Source organism: Aythya ferina (genome assembly GCF_964211825.1).
Source record: "Aythya ferina genome assembly, chromosome: 28".
In the NCBI taxonomy this organism is placed as follows: domain Eukaryota; kingdom Metazoa; phylum Chordata; class Aves; order Anseriformes; family Anatidae; genus Aythya; species Aythya ferina.
The window spans coordinates 2336832-2349484 of NC_140325.1; the positions used below are offsets into that span (position 1 = coordinate 2336832).

Consider the following 12653-nt stretch of genomic DNA (forward strand, 5'->3'; position numbering starts at 1 on the left):
GCAAAGCCCGAGGGCGTTGCCATGGCAACGCGGCCTGGGTTTCGCCGCGTTTTTTTTTTTTTTTTTTTTTTTTTGGGGGGGGTCCTCGGGGGTGTTATAGAGCCCCGGGGGGATTTGTGAGGTGGTGTGTGGGCTCTGGGGGTGTTATATGGGCCTGGGGGGTGTTGTATGGGCCCTACATGGTGTTATATGGGCCTGGGGGTGATGTATGGGTCCTGGGGGGTGTTACATGGACCATACAAGGTGTTATATGGGCCCTGAGGGGTGTTACATAGAGCTCGAGGTGTTATATGTGTCCTGGGGGGTGTTACTTGGGCCCTACATGGTGTTATATGGCCCTGGAGGGTGTTGTATGGGCCCTGGGGGGTGTTACGTGGGCCCTACGTGGTGTTATATGGATATGGATCGTGTTGTATGGGCCCTAGGGAGTGTTGTATGGGCCCTGCAGAGTGTTATATGGATCTGGGGGGTGCTATATGGGCCCTCAGGGGTGTTAAGTGGGCCCTACGTGGTGTTACGTGGAGCTGGGAGGTATTATATGGGTCCTGGGGGGTGTTGTAAGTGTTTCTGCATGGTGTTATATGGACCTGGGGGTGTTATATGAGCCCTACGTGGTGTTACGTGGAGCTAAGGTTTGTTATATGGGCCCTGGGAGGTGTTACGTGGGTCCCAGAGGGTGTTATATGGGTCCTGAGGGGCATTATATGGGCCCTTTGTGGCATTAAGGGGACCTGGGGGTGTTAGACGGGTCTGCACGCTGTAATATGGCCCTGGGTGGATCCCTGGATGACGTGACGTGGGCTTTGCGAGGTGTTGCACAGGCCTTGGGTGTTCCTACAGGGATCCCGTAGTGTTATACGGTCCTGGTCAGTGCAATATGAGCCCTGGCTGGTACTTTAGGGCTTTGGACCCTGCCACATTGGGCCTGCAGGGCGTTATAGGGCTGCGGGTGCTATTCTACAGCCCTGGGCGGTGATATAGGGCCGTGGCTGGAGTCGTTACGGGGCTGGGGCTGGATGTCACGTCACGTCGCGCTGCCGTCACCATCACATGGTGCTGGTGGCCCCAGCCCAGGAAGCCCAGGAAGGGGAAGTCGGTGCCGCGGGGCGGTTTGGGGACGAGGGGGGACGCGGGGTGTGGCCCCCCCACCCCAAAAACGCGTCGCCACCATGTCGCTGCCCTCCGTGTACCAGCACAAGCTGGCCGAGAAGCTGACCATCCTCAACGAGCGGGGCCGGGGCGTCCTCGTCCGCATCTACCACATCAAAAAGGTCGAGTTTGGGGCCGGGTGGGGGGGGTGCGACCCCAAAAAGGGGGTCCCGGGGGTTCTAATATTACCTGGGGGGGGTCCCCACAGACCTGCTCCGACCCCAAGACGCGGCCGTCCTTCCTCAGCGACAAGGCCATGGAGCCCTGCGTCAAGTTCATCAACAAGAAGTTCCCCACCCTGGACGTGAGGAGCAGCACGGTGAGGGGCCCGCCACGTCCCCCCCCTGTCCCCAACCCCGTGTCCCCCCCCTTCTGGGGTGTCCCCAAAGTGTCACCCTCGCCATATCCCCCCCCGTTGTCCCTTGCAGCAACACCTTGGCCCGGTGCACAAGGACAAAGGGGACATCGTGCGTGCCCTGGGGCCCTTTTACCACTCCTTCGTGGACGTCCTGGAGTTTAGGGTGAGTTTGGGGCCACGGGGGGGGGCGCAGCGCTGGCTTTTCGGGCTGGGGGGGGGACACACAGCGGTGACATGGCTCCTCGTACCCTCCCAGGACCACGTCTACGAGCTGCTGAACACCATCGATGCCAACCAGTGCTTCTTCGACATCGTGAGTGGGGCCCTCAGGGGGGGCTTTGGGGTGCCCAAAATGCTCCGGGGGGGGGGTTCACGGCTTTGTGCCCCCCCCAGCACGTCAACTACGACTTCACCAAGAACTACCTGGACCTGGTTGTCACCTACGTGTCCCTCGTCCTGCTGCTGGCCCGCACCGAGGACCGCCGGGTGCTGGTGGGCATGTACCACTGCGCCCACGAGATGAGCCACGGAGCCAGGTGGGTGGGCTTCCCCCCCCCCAAAAAAAAAGAAAAATTAAAAAAAAATCCCCTCGGGGGGTGGCCTCGGGCTTTGTCCCCCCCTTTCAGGGGTTGTCCCCATCGCCTCGTCCCCGCAGCGACCCCAGCTTTGCCCGCCTGGGCCAGATGCTGCTGGAGTACGAGCACCCCCTCAAGAAGCTGACGGAGGAATTCGGGCCGCACACCAAGGTGGGTTACAACCCCCCTGGGGAGGTCACATCAGACCCCGTGCCACCCCGTGCTGTCCCCTTTTTGTCCCCCAGGCTGTCACCAGCGCCCTGCTGTCCCTCCATTTCCTTTTTGCCCGGAGGAACCAAGGGGCCGAGCAGTGGCGCAGCGACCAGCTCCTCAGCCTGCTCAGCACCTCGGGGGCCATGCTGAGCCCCGCCAGCTCCGACACCGTGAGTGCCAACATGCTGGGGGGGCTCAGGGGTCTGGGGGGGGGTCACCCCGTGGGGCTGAGAGCGGTGACACCGTGACGCCTCCGTCCCCAGATGGCCTGCGAGTACCTGTCCCTGGAGGTGATGGAGCGCTGGATCCTCAGTGAGTCCCCGTGGGGAGCCCCCAAAGGGGGGGTGCGGTGCCAAGACCCCCACCCTGATGGCCGTGCCCCCCCCGCAGTGGGGTTCCTGGTGTGCCCGGGGGCCTTGGGGTTGTCCCCGCAGTGCCTGGAGCTGTGGCGGCTGGCGCTGCAGGGCTCGCTCTACCTCACCCTGCTGCGTGACGAGGTGCTGCAGATCCACAAGGTCACTGAGGAGCTGCTCGGGAGCCTCAAGGGGTAATGGGGAGGGGGTCGGGGGGGCTGGGGGATCGGCTGGGGGGGTTGGGGGCTCGGCTGGGGGCTCGGGGTGCCAGTGGGTGCCAGATATTGGGTGTATGGGGGGGATTTGGGTGCTCAGGGTGACTCTGGGTGACAGAAACTGGGTGTATGGGGGGGTTTGGGTGCTGGGGGTGCCAGTGGGTGCCAGATATTGGGTGTATGGGGAGGTTTGGGTGCTTGGGGTGCCTGATTCTGGGTGTATGGGGGGGTTTTGGGTGCTCAGGGTGACTCTGGGTGACACAAACTGGGTGTATGGGGGAGTTTGGGTGCTTGGGGTGCCAGAAGCTGGGTGTATGGGGGGATTTGGGTGCTGGGGGTGATGCTGGGGGCCAGAATTTGGGTGCACGGGGGGGTCCCTGTGGGATCTTTGGGGTGTCCCGTGCGTGGCACTGCCCGGCCGTGTCCCCCCCCTCGCAGCTACGGGAAGCGGGTGGCCGATCTGAAGGAGTGCAAGGAGCATGCTGTCACTCAAAGGTCAGGGGGCTCCGGGGGATTTTGGGGGGCTGGGAAGGGTCCCAGGGGGTCCCAAAGCTTTAGGGGGATCGAGGGGTCCCCACCCCATGAGGCTGTGATGTCCCAGAGATCTGGGGGGGCTCCAGGGGGGTGTGGGGAGGTGCCAGCACCCAGGGGTGGTCAGGATTCCCCCCAATTTGGTTTCAATCATTCCAATCTTTGCCACACGGTGCCTGGGATGTCCCGGGGGGGGGACAGGGTGGCTGGAGGGGCACTGGGGTGGCCCTGACCCCCCCCACCCCACAGTGGAGCCCTGCACCGGGGTCGGCGGGCGTACCTACGCGGGGCCGTGCGGGAGCTGGCGGCGCTGCTGGAGGATCAGCCCGGGCTGCTGGGTCCCAAGGTGGGCATGGGGGGGGGGGAACGGCAGTGATTTGGGGGCTGAGGGGGGGTGGGAATACTGCCTGTGGGGTTGGGGTTTAGGGGGCACGCTGTGGGGCACGGGGGGTGCCGGGGTGGAGAGGTTACGGGGCAGCCCCGGGCAGGGGTGTGATGGTGCGAGGTTTGGGGCAGCGGGGTGTGATTGTGGGGGGGTGTCAGGGCTCTGTCAGGGCGTGGGGGGGGGGAAAGGCCGCCTGTGGGGTCTGTGTGGGGTCTGTGGCAGCCCCCCGTGCCCTCTAAGCCCTGCTCTTCCCAGGCTCTCTTCGTCTTCATGGCGCTCTCCTTCTGCCGGGACGAGGTGAGCTGGCTGGTGCGGCACGCCGAGCACGTCACCAAGACCAAAAACCCCGAGGATTTCACCGACAGGTGAGCACGGTGCCATAGAGGGGGGGGCACGGACGGCTCGGCTGCCCCCTTTTGGGGCAGATTTAGGGCTTTTTGTGTCCCCGCTCTGACGGGCGGCCCCGCTGGCAGCCACCTGGCGGAGATGCTCTTCCTCATGGAGCAGCTGCGGAGCCTGGTGCGGGGGCAGGTGGGGGTCCTGCAGCGCTACCACGTGCAGTACCTGGCCCGCTTCGACGCCCTGGTGCTGAGCGAAATCATTCAGGTACCACGGGGAGGGCGGGTGACGCCCTGGGCTGGCTGCTGGGGGCTGATGGTGTCCCCTTTTGGGGCTGGCTCTGTCCCCCGGGGCTGTCCTGGCCGTCCCCGATCGCGTCCCCGTCCCCGCAGAACCTCTCCGTGTGCCCCGAGGAGGAATCCATCATCCTGTCGTCCTTCGTCAGCTCCCTCTCGGCTCTCTCAGTCAAAGGAGGTTGGGAACACGTCCCCGTGGCACGGCCTGGGGGTCTGGGGACACATCCTGGGGACTTGGGGACACGTCTTGGGGTCCGATGTCCCATCCTGCACCCCACCAGCAGCCCTGGCGCTGTGCTGAGCACCCAGGCACAGCCTCAGGGGGGGCAGTGGGGACACAGGAGCTCCTGGGGTGTCCCACGGGGTGGGTGCCACCACCCCAAGCTGGCACCCAGCACCCCCTGGCTCAGCACCTCCCCGTCAGGACCCCCAGCCCGAGGCTCAGCCCCTCCTGCCCCCCCCAGACCCTTCCCCACATCTCCCCACCTTTCCCTGTCCCCGCAGTGGATGACAAGGAGCAGTTCGATTTCACCCCGCTCCGCCTGGACTGGTTCCGGCTGCAGGTGCTGTCCCTGTCCCTGTCCCTGTCCTCGTTCCCTGCACCAATTCCTCTCCTCTCTCCCTATCCCAGTCCCCGTCCCTATTTCCATCACCTCCCAGTCCCTTTTTCCTTTACTTCCCAGTCCCCATCCCTCTTTCCTTCACCTCCCGGTCCCTGTCCCTATTTCCATCATCTCCCAGTCCCTTTTTCTTCCACCTCCCAGTCCCCATCCCTATTTCCATCACCTCCCAGTCCCTTTTTCCTTTACTTCCCAGTCCTCATCCCTCTTTCCTCCACCTCCCAGTCCCTATTTCCATCAACTCCTGGTCCCCGTCCCTATTTCCTCCACCTCCCCATCCCCATCCCTACTTCCACCACCTCCTAGACCCTTTTCCCTCCACCTCCCAGTCCCCATCCCTATTTCCATCACCTCCCATTCCCTCTTCCCTCCACCTCCCCGTCCCCCTCCCAGCTGTCCCCTGCACCCTGCTGTCCCCCTGACCCCCCCCGTGTCCCCCCCAGGCCTACACCAGCGTGGCCAAAGCCTCGTTGCCGCTGGCCACCAACCCCGACGTGGGCCGGGCCATGAACCTCGTCGTGTTCCACACCAAACTGCTCGACTCCCTGGAGGAGCTGCTGGCCGAGGCCTCCGACCTCTCGGAGCTGTGGTGAGCAGCCCTGCCCCTCGTGCCTCAGTTTCCCCAGAGGGTTTTGGGGTCAGCCAGGCTTTGGGGGGGGGGGTCCAAACCCCAAACTGGGTCCTGAGGCAAGCACGCGGCGGGGTGAGGGATGTGGGAAGGGGTGGAGGGGGTTTGGGGTGAGGTGTCAGCTCTGGGAGGGGCTGGGGAGGGTTGGGGGGCGGCTTGGGGGGGGACACACGTGGGTGTGGGGATGGGGACATGGGGATGGGGACAGTGCACGGGTGGTGTAGGAGGGGGGGGGTCTGCTCCTGGGAGGGGAGGGGAGGGAAAAAGGAAAAGGGAGAGAAAAGGAAAGAGGAAAGAGGAGAGAAAAGGGAAGAGGGGAGAAAAGGGAAAGGGAAAGAGGAGAGAAAAGGAGAAATGGAGAGAAAAGGAAAGAGGAGAGAAAAGGAAAAGGGAAAGAGGAGAGAGGGAAAAAGGAGAGAAAAGGAGAAATGGAGAGAAAAGGGGAAAAGGAAATAGGGGAGAAAAGGGAAAAGGAAAGGGGAGAAGAGGGAAAAGAGGAGAGGAAAGGGGAGAGAAAAGGGAAAGGGGAGAGAAAGGGAGAAAGTGAAAAAGGAGATAAAAGGAGAAATGGAGAGAAAAGGGGAAAAGGAAAGAGGAGAGAGGAGAGAAAAAGAAGAAATGGAGAGAAAAGGAAAGAGGAGAGAAAAGGAAAAGGGAAAGAGGAGAGAAAGGGAAAAAGGAGAGAAAAGGAGAAATGGAGAGAAAAGAGGAAAAGGAGAGAGGAGAGAAAAGGAGAAATGGAGTGAAAAGGGGAGAAGGAAACAGAAATCAGGCCAGCAGACCCAAAACACACCCTGCCCCTCTCTCCCCCCCCTCTGCCCCCACCCCTGCAGCTTCTACCCCCGCGTCGTGGAGAAGCTGTTCGCGGCGACCATGGAGGAGCCCTCGATGCTGCGCTACAGCATCGCCTTCCCCCTGCTCTGCAGCCACTTCTCCCGCTGCGTCCACCCCATGTGCCCCGAGGAGGTGGGTGCTGCAGCCCCGGGGGGGGACAGGGGGGCACCGTGGCAATTATTTGGGGCCGGGGACGTGGCTTTGGGGCAGCTGGTGGCGTGCTGCAGCCCTGACCCCGTGCCACATGGCTACGAGCCGTTTTGGGGCCAATATGGGGCCGTTTTGGGGCTGGTTTGGGGCTGTTTTGGGGCTGTTTTGGGGGCATTTTGGGGCTGTCACATCGTGGCTCTCCCTCCGCAGCACCCCCTGCTCCAGGCCGTGGCTTTGGGGCTGTGCAACAAATTCCTGGAGGAGATGGCCCGCCAGGCCAGCAGCTGCATCATGGACGCCTGCGCCGAGCACCACAACCTCAGCGAGCAGGTGAGGGGCTCCGAGCCCCCCAAAAGGGACTGGGAGGGACCCTAAAAGATCACCCGGCCCAGTACCCCTACTGGGGCAGGGACACCCCGATCGGGTCACGCAGGAGCACGTTCAGACAGGATTTGGGTGACCCCAAAGGAGGAGACCCCACAGCCCCCCCTGGGCAGCCTGTTCCGTGCTCTGACCCCCTCCCCGTGCAAAAATCTCACCTCATTTTTGAGCAGAAAGGAGCTTTTTGAGCAAAAATGAGCTTTTTTTGAGCAGAAAGGAGCTTTTTGAGCAAAAATGAGCTTTTCTGAGCAGAAATGAGTCCCATCTTGCACCCGCTGTCCCTCGTCCTGTCGCTGGGTGTCACCGAGCAGAGCCCAGCCCCGTCCCCCTGCCACTCGCCCTCCCCATAATTACAACCCTTAACGAGGTCGCCCCTCAGCCTCTCCTCCCTTAACTCTCCGCTCCCCTCATCATCCTCGGGGTTCTTTGGCCTTTGGGGTCTCCAGGATCCCTGTAGCTTTTGGGGACGGGACAGGCCGTGGGGAGCAGAGCTGGGGGGGCCGTGTCCCCGATTTGGGGACGGGGTGAGGGGGCTCCGATCATAAAGCCCCCCCGTTGTAACCCTCTGTCCCCCCCCCCAGCTGCTTCCCAAGCACTGCGCCTCCACCGTCAGCAAGGCCCGCAACAAGAAGACCCTAAAACACCCGGCCAAAAAGGGGGAACCCGAGCGGGACAAACCAGGGGCCGAGAGCCAGAGGAAGGACCGGACCCTCACCACCAAGTGAGAGCAGAGCCTGGGAAGGGGGGGGGGCTTCAACACGACCCTGGGGGGGGCAAAACAGGACCACGGCGAGCACCAGACCTCGAGGGTGGGCTCGGCGCGCCGTGGATGGGCACGGGGTGGTTATAGGGCCGTCCCCACGACCCTATAGGGCCGCGGGGTGGCTGCCAACGTGCGTTGTGTCCCCCCCCCCAGCATGGACAAGCTGCACCTGACGCTGGCCGAGCTGTCCCTGAGCCTCAACCACGTGCCCAACTTCACCGTCTTCGAGCACACGGTGACGCCGGCCGAGTACCTGAGCAGCCAGCTGGAAACTCGCTTCACCAAGTGGGTGAAAAAAACCCGAATTGGGGGCGCACGGGGCAGCGGGGTCGGGTCCCGCGGAGCTGTGAGCAGCCCCCATCCCATCCCGTCCCCTTTACAGGGCCATCGTGGCCATGGCGGGCTACAGCCAAGCCACGCAGGAGGTGGCCCGTCCCTCGGAGGTACTGGTGGGACTGGGAGCCTACGTCACCTTCCTCCAGTCGCTGGCTCACCTGCTGGGGCTGGACACGGGGCGCATCATCCGCGGCGTCCTCCTGCAGCAGACGCAGCCCCGCGACGCCGCCGGCGAGCAGACCCTCACCACCATCTACACCAACTGGTGGGCGCCAGCAACCCCCCCCCCCAAAAAAAAAATTGGGGTGTCTCCCCTCGTAGAGGCCCCAGCACCCCCAAAAAAAAACAAAACAAAACAGGGTGGCCCCCTTCACGAGGCCCTATAGGGTCAGCGTGGCCTTATAGGGTCAAGGCTTTGATTCCACGCAGGTACCTGGAGGCTCTGCTGCGCCAGGCCAGCATGGGGGCCATCGTGCTGGCCCCCGCCCTGCAGGCCTTCACCACGGTGCCCCGCGAGGGCGAGCCCTCCTTCAGCGCCGCCGAATTCTCCGACGTTTCGGGTGAGGGATGTGGGGACGCCGCCGGGAGCCGTCCCCCCGCGTCCCCCTCGCTGATGTCCCCTTCTCCGTCCCCGTCCCCGCAGAGATGCGGGCGCTGGCCGAGCTCATCGGGCCCTACGGGATGAAGTTCCTGAGCGACAACCTCATGTGGCACGTCAGCTCCCAGGTCGCCGAGCTGAAGGTGGGGACGAGGGGCCGGGGTCAGATTTGGGGTGCCAGGATCGTGTTTGGGGTGTCAGGACCTTGTTTGGGGTGTCAGGACCTTGTTCCGTGTGCTGGGGCCAGGGTCAGGGTGCTGAGGCCAGGTTTGGAGTGCCAGGCACCTGGTTTGGGGTGCCGGGGTCAGGTTTGGGGTGCTGGGAACAGAGCTGAGGTACTGGAATGAGGGTCAGGGTGCAAGGGGCCAGGTTTGGGGTGCAAGATGCCAGGTTTGGGGTGCTGGGGCCAGGTTTGGGGTGCTGGGAACAGAGCTGAGGTACTGGAACGAGGGTCAGGGTGCAAGGGGCCAGGTTTGGGGTGCTGGGGCCAGGTTTGGGGTGCTGGGGCCAAGGCTGAGGTACTGGAATGAGGGTCAGGTTGCCAGGGCCAGGTTTGGGGCGCCAGGTTTGGGGTGCCAGGACCTTGTTTGGGTTGCTGGGGCCAGGTTTGGGGTGCCAGGACCTTGTTTGGGGTGCCAGAGGCCAAATTTGAGGTGCCGGGGCCAGGTTTGGGGTGTCAGGACCAGGCTCAGGGTGCCAGGACCAGGCTCAGGGTGCTAGGACCGGGGTCAGGGTGCTGGGACCGGGGTCGGGGTGCTGGGACGAGGTGCCAGGACCAGAACCAGGACCAGGGACCAGAAGCAGGACGAGGGTGCCTCTGCCACGTGCCGCAGCGCATCGGGACGGGCAGAGCCACCCCCGGCGACCCCCCCAAACCCCCGGGGCTCGCTCGGGGCCGCGAGCAGCGGGGTGGCCGCGTGCGTCCCCCGCCGCCAGCGCCCCGTGTCCCCGGCAGAAACTGGTCAACGAGAACATGGACACGCTGGTCCAGCTGCGCTCCAGCTCCTGCAAACCCGAGCAGATGGCGGCCCTGCTGCCCCGGCTCACCTGTGAGTTTTTTTTGGGGTTTGGGGGGGCACCGGGGGGGGCGCAGCAGCCCTTTTTTTTTGCACGTTTGCACGCTCACCGAGCCCTCTCCTCGCCCTACAGCGGCTGACAACGTCCTGAAGAGGATGACCATCATCGGGGAGATCCTGAGCTTCCGTGCCATGGCTCAGCAGGGCCTGCGGGAGGTGGGCACCCCCTATAGGGTCACAACGAGCCCCCCCCGGGGCGTTTTTCCCCCCCCGTGTCCTCCTTCACCGCTGTCTCCCCGCAGGTTTTCTCCCACCACTGCCCCTTCCTCATGGGCCCCATCGAGTGCCTGACGGACGTGGTCACCCCCGACACCGACATCCAGGTGGGTACGGGGACAAGGGGTGTCCCCCCCCCTCAAGAAATGGGGCCGGGTGGCTCGTGTGGCACCCCGTGACCCCAGCCCTGAGCCTTCGTCCCCCCCCCCAGGTCACCCTCAGCATCTTCGAGCTGGCCTCAGCCGCCGGCATCCCCTGCGAGATCGACCCTGCGCTGGTCAACGTCCTCGCCGGCAGCAAGACGGGTACTGGGAGGGACTGGGAGGGACTGGGAGGGACTGGGAGGGACTGGGGGGTCCCGGGGGGCTGTCCCCGAGGTCCCCCCCCGTGTCCCCTGGCTATTGTCCCCTCCCTTTTGGCAGATGGCTCGTCCCCGGAGGAGGACTACAAGGTCGCCTGCCTGCTGCTGGTCTTCGTGGCCGTGTCCCTGCCCTTGCTGGCCTCCGACCCGGCGTCCATCTACAACACGGAGACGGACGGTGAGGCACGGCCCAGCCCTGTCTCAGTGTCCCCAGTCCTGTCCCAGTGTCCCCAGTTGTGTCCCCATGTCCCCATCCCCATCCCCGTGTCCCCATTCTTGTCCGCGTCCCCCACCCTTCCTGCGTCCCGTTGCCCCTAACCCCACACCTACGAGTCCAGGGCCCCCTCCCCGGCTCATTTACACCCCCCTGGCTGCATCGGGGACACCGGGACCCCACTGTCACCTGCTTTGGGGCCCGTTGTCCCCAACCTTCCCCCCCCTGTCCCCCCCCCCAGGCTACAACAACAACATCCACTGCCTGGCCAAGGCCATCATCCACGTCTCGGCCGCGCTCTTCACCGTCCACAACAAGAACATCGAGACCCACCTCAAGGAGTTCCTGCTGGTGAGGGCGGCTCAGGGGACCTCAGACGGCCCTAAAGAGGGGGGTGGGCACCACCTGGGGGTGTGGGGGGGGTCGGTGCTGAGCAGGATCTGCCCCCCCCCCCCCCCCACTCCCTCCCCAGTTGGCCTCCGTCAGCCTCCTGCAGCTGGGCCAGGAGACGGACAAGCTGCGCGCAAGGAACCGGGACTCCATCTGCCTGCTCATGCAGCTGGTGAGTGCTGGGGGGGTCTCTGAGGGTCCTGGGGGGGCTTCTGAAGGTCCTGGGGGGCTTATGAGGGTCCTGGGGGGGTTTCTGGGGGTCCTGGGGGGGTTTCTGGGGGTCCCAGGGGGGGCTATGGGTTGTATCCCCTCCTGCCGTGCCCACGCTGCTCCAGCTCCCCGGTGCCCAGCTCTATCCGGGGGGCTCAGGGGGGTCAGATCCTGCCCTGACCCCCCCCTTGGGGACCCGCAGGGCTATTGGGGTGGGGGCCACGCACCCACAGCCCCCCCCCCGGATTGGTATTCAGGGAGCAGAGCGCCCCGGCTGCAAAGCAATTTAAATGCAAATGCTTCGAGCTGGAGCTCGGGCACGGGGAGGGGGCACCCAGCTCATGGGGAGGGGCGGGGGGGCACGAGGGGAAACTGAGGCACCTTGGGGTGGGGGCGGCTGCTGAAGACGCGTCCTTTGTGTCCCCCCCCCCCAAAAAAAAAACACCCCAGATCGTGGCCGAGTCGTCCTTCCTGACGGTGGACATGCTGGAGAGCTGCTTCCCCTACGTGCTGCTGCGCAACGCCTACCGCGAGGTGTGCAGGGAGAATCTGCTCAGCAGGGTCCCCTCGCACTGACCCCGGCCCTGCGCCCACCCTTCTGGCCCCAAAAAACTCCCCTGAACCCCCAAAAACTTCCCCGATACCCCCAAAACTCCCCCGAGCCCCCCAAACCACCCCAAACCCTTCAAACCAACCCAATTCCCCCAAACCAACCCAATTTCCCCAAACTTCCCCAGTCCCCCCAAGCCACCCTGCTCCTTCCAACCCACCCCAAATCCCCCAAACCCACCCCAGATCCACCCCAGATCCCCCAAATCCACCCCAAATCCCCCAAATCCACCCCAAATCCACCCCAAATCCCCCAAATCCCCCCCAAAACACCCCCATCCCCTTGCCTCCCTCCTCCTCCCCTGTCCCCACCTTGTCCTCCCTTTCATTAAACTCTTTTTGTCCCCCACCCCCCCGTGCCTGCATCTGGCTCCTGGGGTGCCCTCGGGGCCCCAGCACCCTAGGGTGGGGGCCCAGCCCCTCTCCAAACCTCATGCAGGTCCCCATGGGGGTTTTGGGGGGGTCTGGGGAAGGGAGAGGGGCCGGGGGGGGGGAGTTATCAGCGATAACGGGGCTGGCCCCGTGCCTCAGTTTCCCCTCTGCCTTTCAGCCGGGGGGGGGCTGCTTCAAGTCCCATTTCTCCTTTTCCCCCCCCCTCCCCAGACCTCTCCGGGTGTTTATTTTTTCTCCCGTGCGGCGTCTCGGAGTGGGGGGGGGGGGGAAAAAAAATTAATGGGGCGAGGGAAGGAGGCGCCGGGGCGGCCGTTTCCATTCCGCTCACGGCCGCCGGCTCCGGGATGAGTCACCGGGAGCCGGGCACCCGCAGCTCCACGGCCCCGTCAGCACCCTGGGGGGCTCCGAACCCCCCCCCAGCACAACCCAAAAGCCAAAATTTCCCCCCCCCCCCCCCCCG

At 64.3% G+C, this 12653-nt stretch overlaps 1 protein-coding gene across 1 annotated transcript; it reads left to right on the plus strand.

Moving 5' to 3' along the window:
- The first annotated feature begins 1064 nt into the window (after positions 1 to 1064).
- NCKAP1L (NCK associated protein 1 like) lies at positions 1065 to 11934 on the plus strand. The gene is made up of 31 exons (XM_084499805.1): positions 1065 to 1271; positions 1358 to 1468; positions 1578 to 1670; positions 1764 to 1820; positions 1901 to 2043; positions 2163 to 2253; positions 2328 to 2465; positions 2559 to 2607; positions 2686 to 2842; positions 3302 to 3358; positions 3644 to 3740; positions 4035 to 4144; positions 4253 to 4385; positions 4511 to 4592; positions 4919 to 4977; positions 5478 to 5623; positions 6496 to 6628; positions 6857 to 6976; positions 7609 to 7748; positions 7944 to 8075; positions 8173 to 8391; positions 8556 to 8686; positions 8770 to 8867; positions 9680 to 9773; positions 9874 to 9956; positions 10043 to 10123; positions 10228 to 10321; positions 10439 to 10555; positions 10833 to 10942; positions 11064 to 11153; positions 11642 to 11934. Exons 1-31 carry the CDS (start codon positions 1170 to 1172, stop codon positions 11765 to 11767), a joined length of 3393 nt encoding a protein of 1130 aa, XP_084355931.1. The 5' UTR covers positions 1065 to 1169; the 3' UTR covers positions 11768 to 11934.
- The last annotated feature ends 719 nt before the right edge of the window (positions 11935 to 12653 follow it).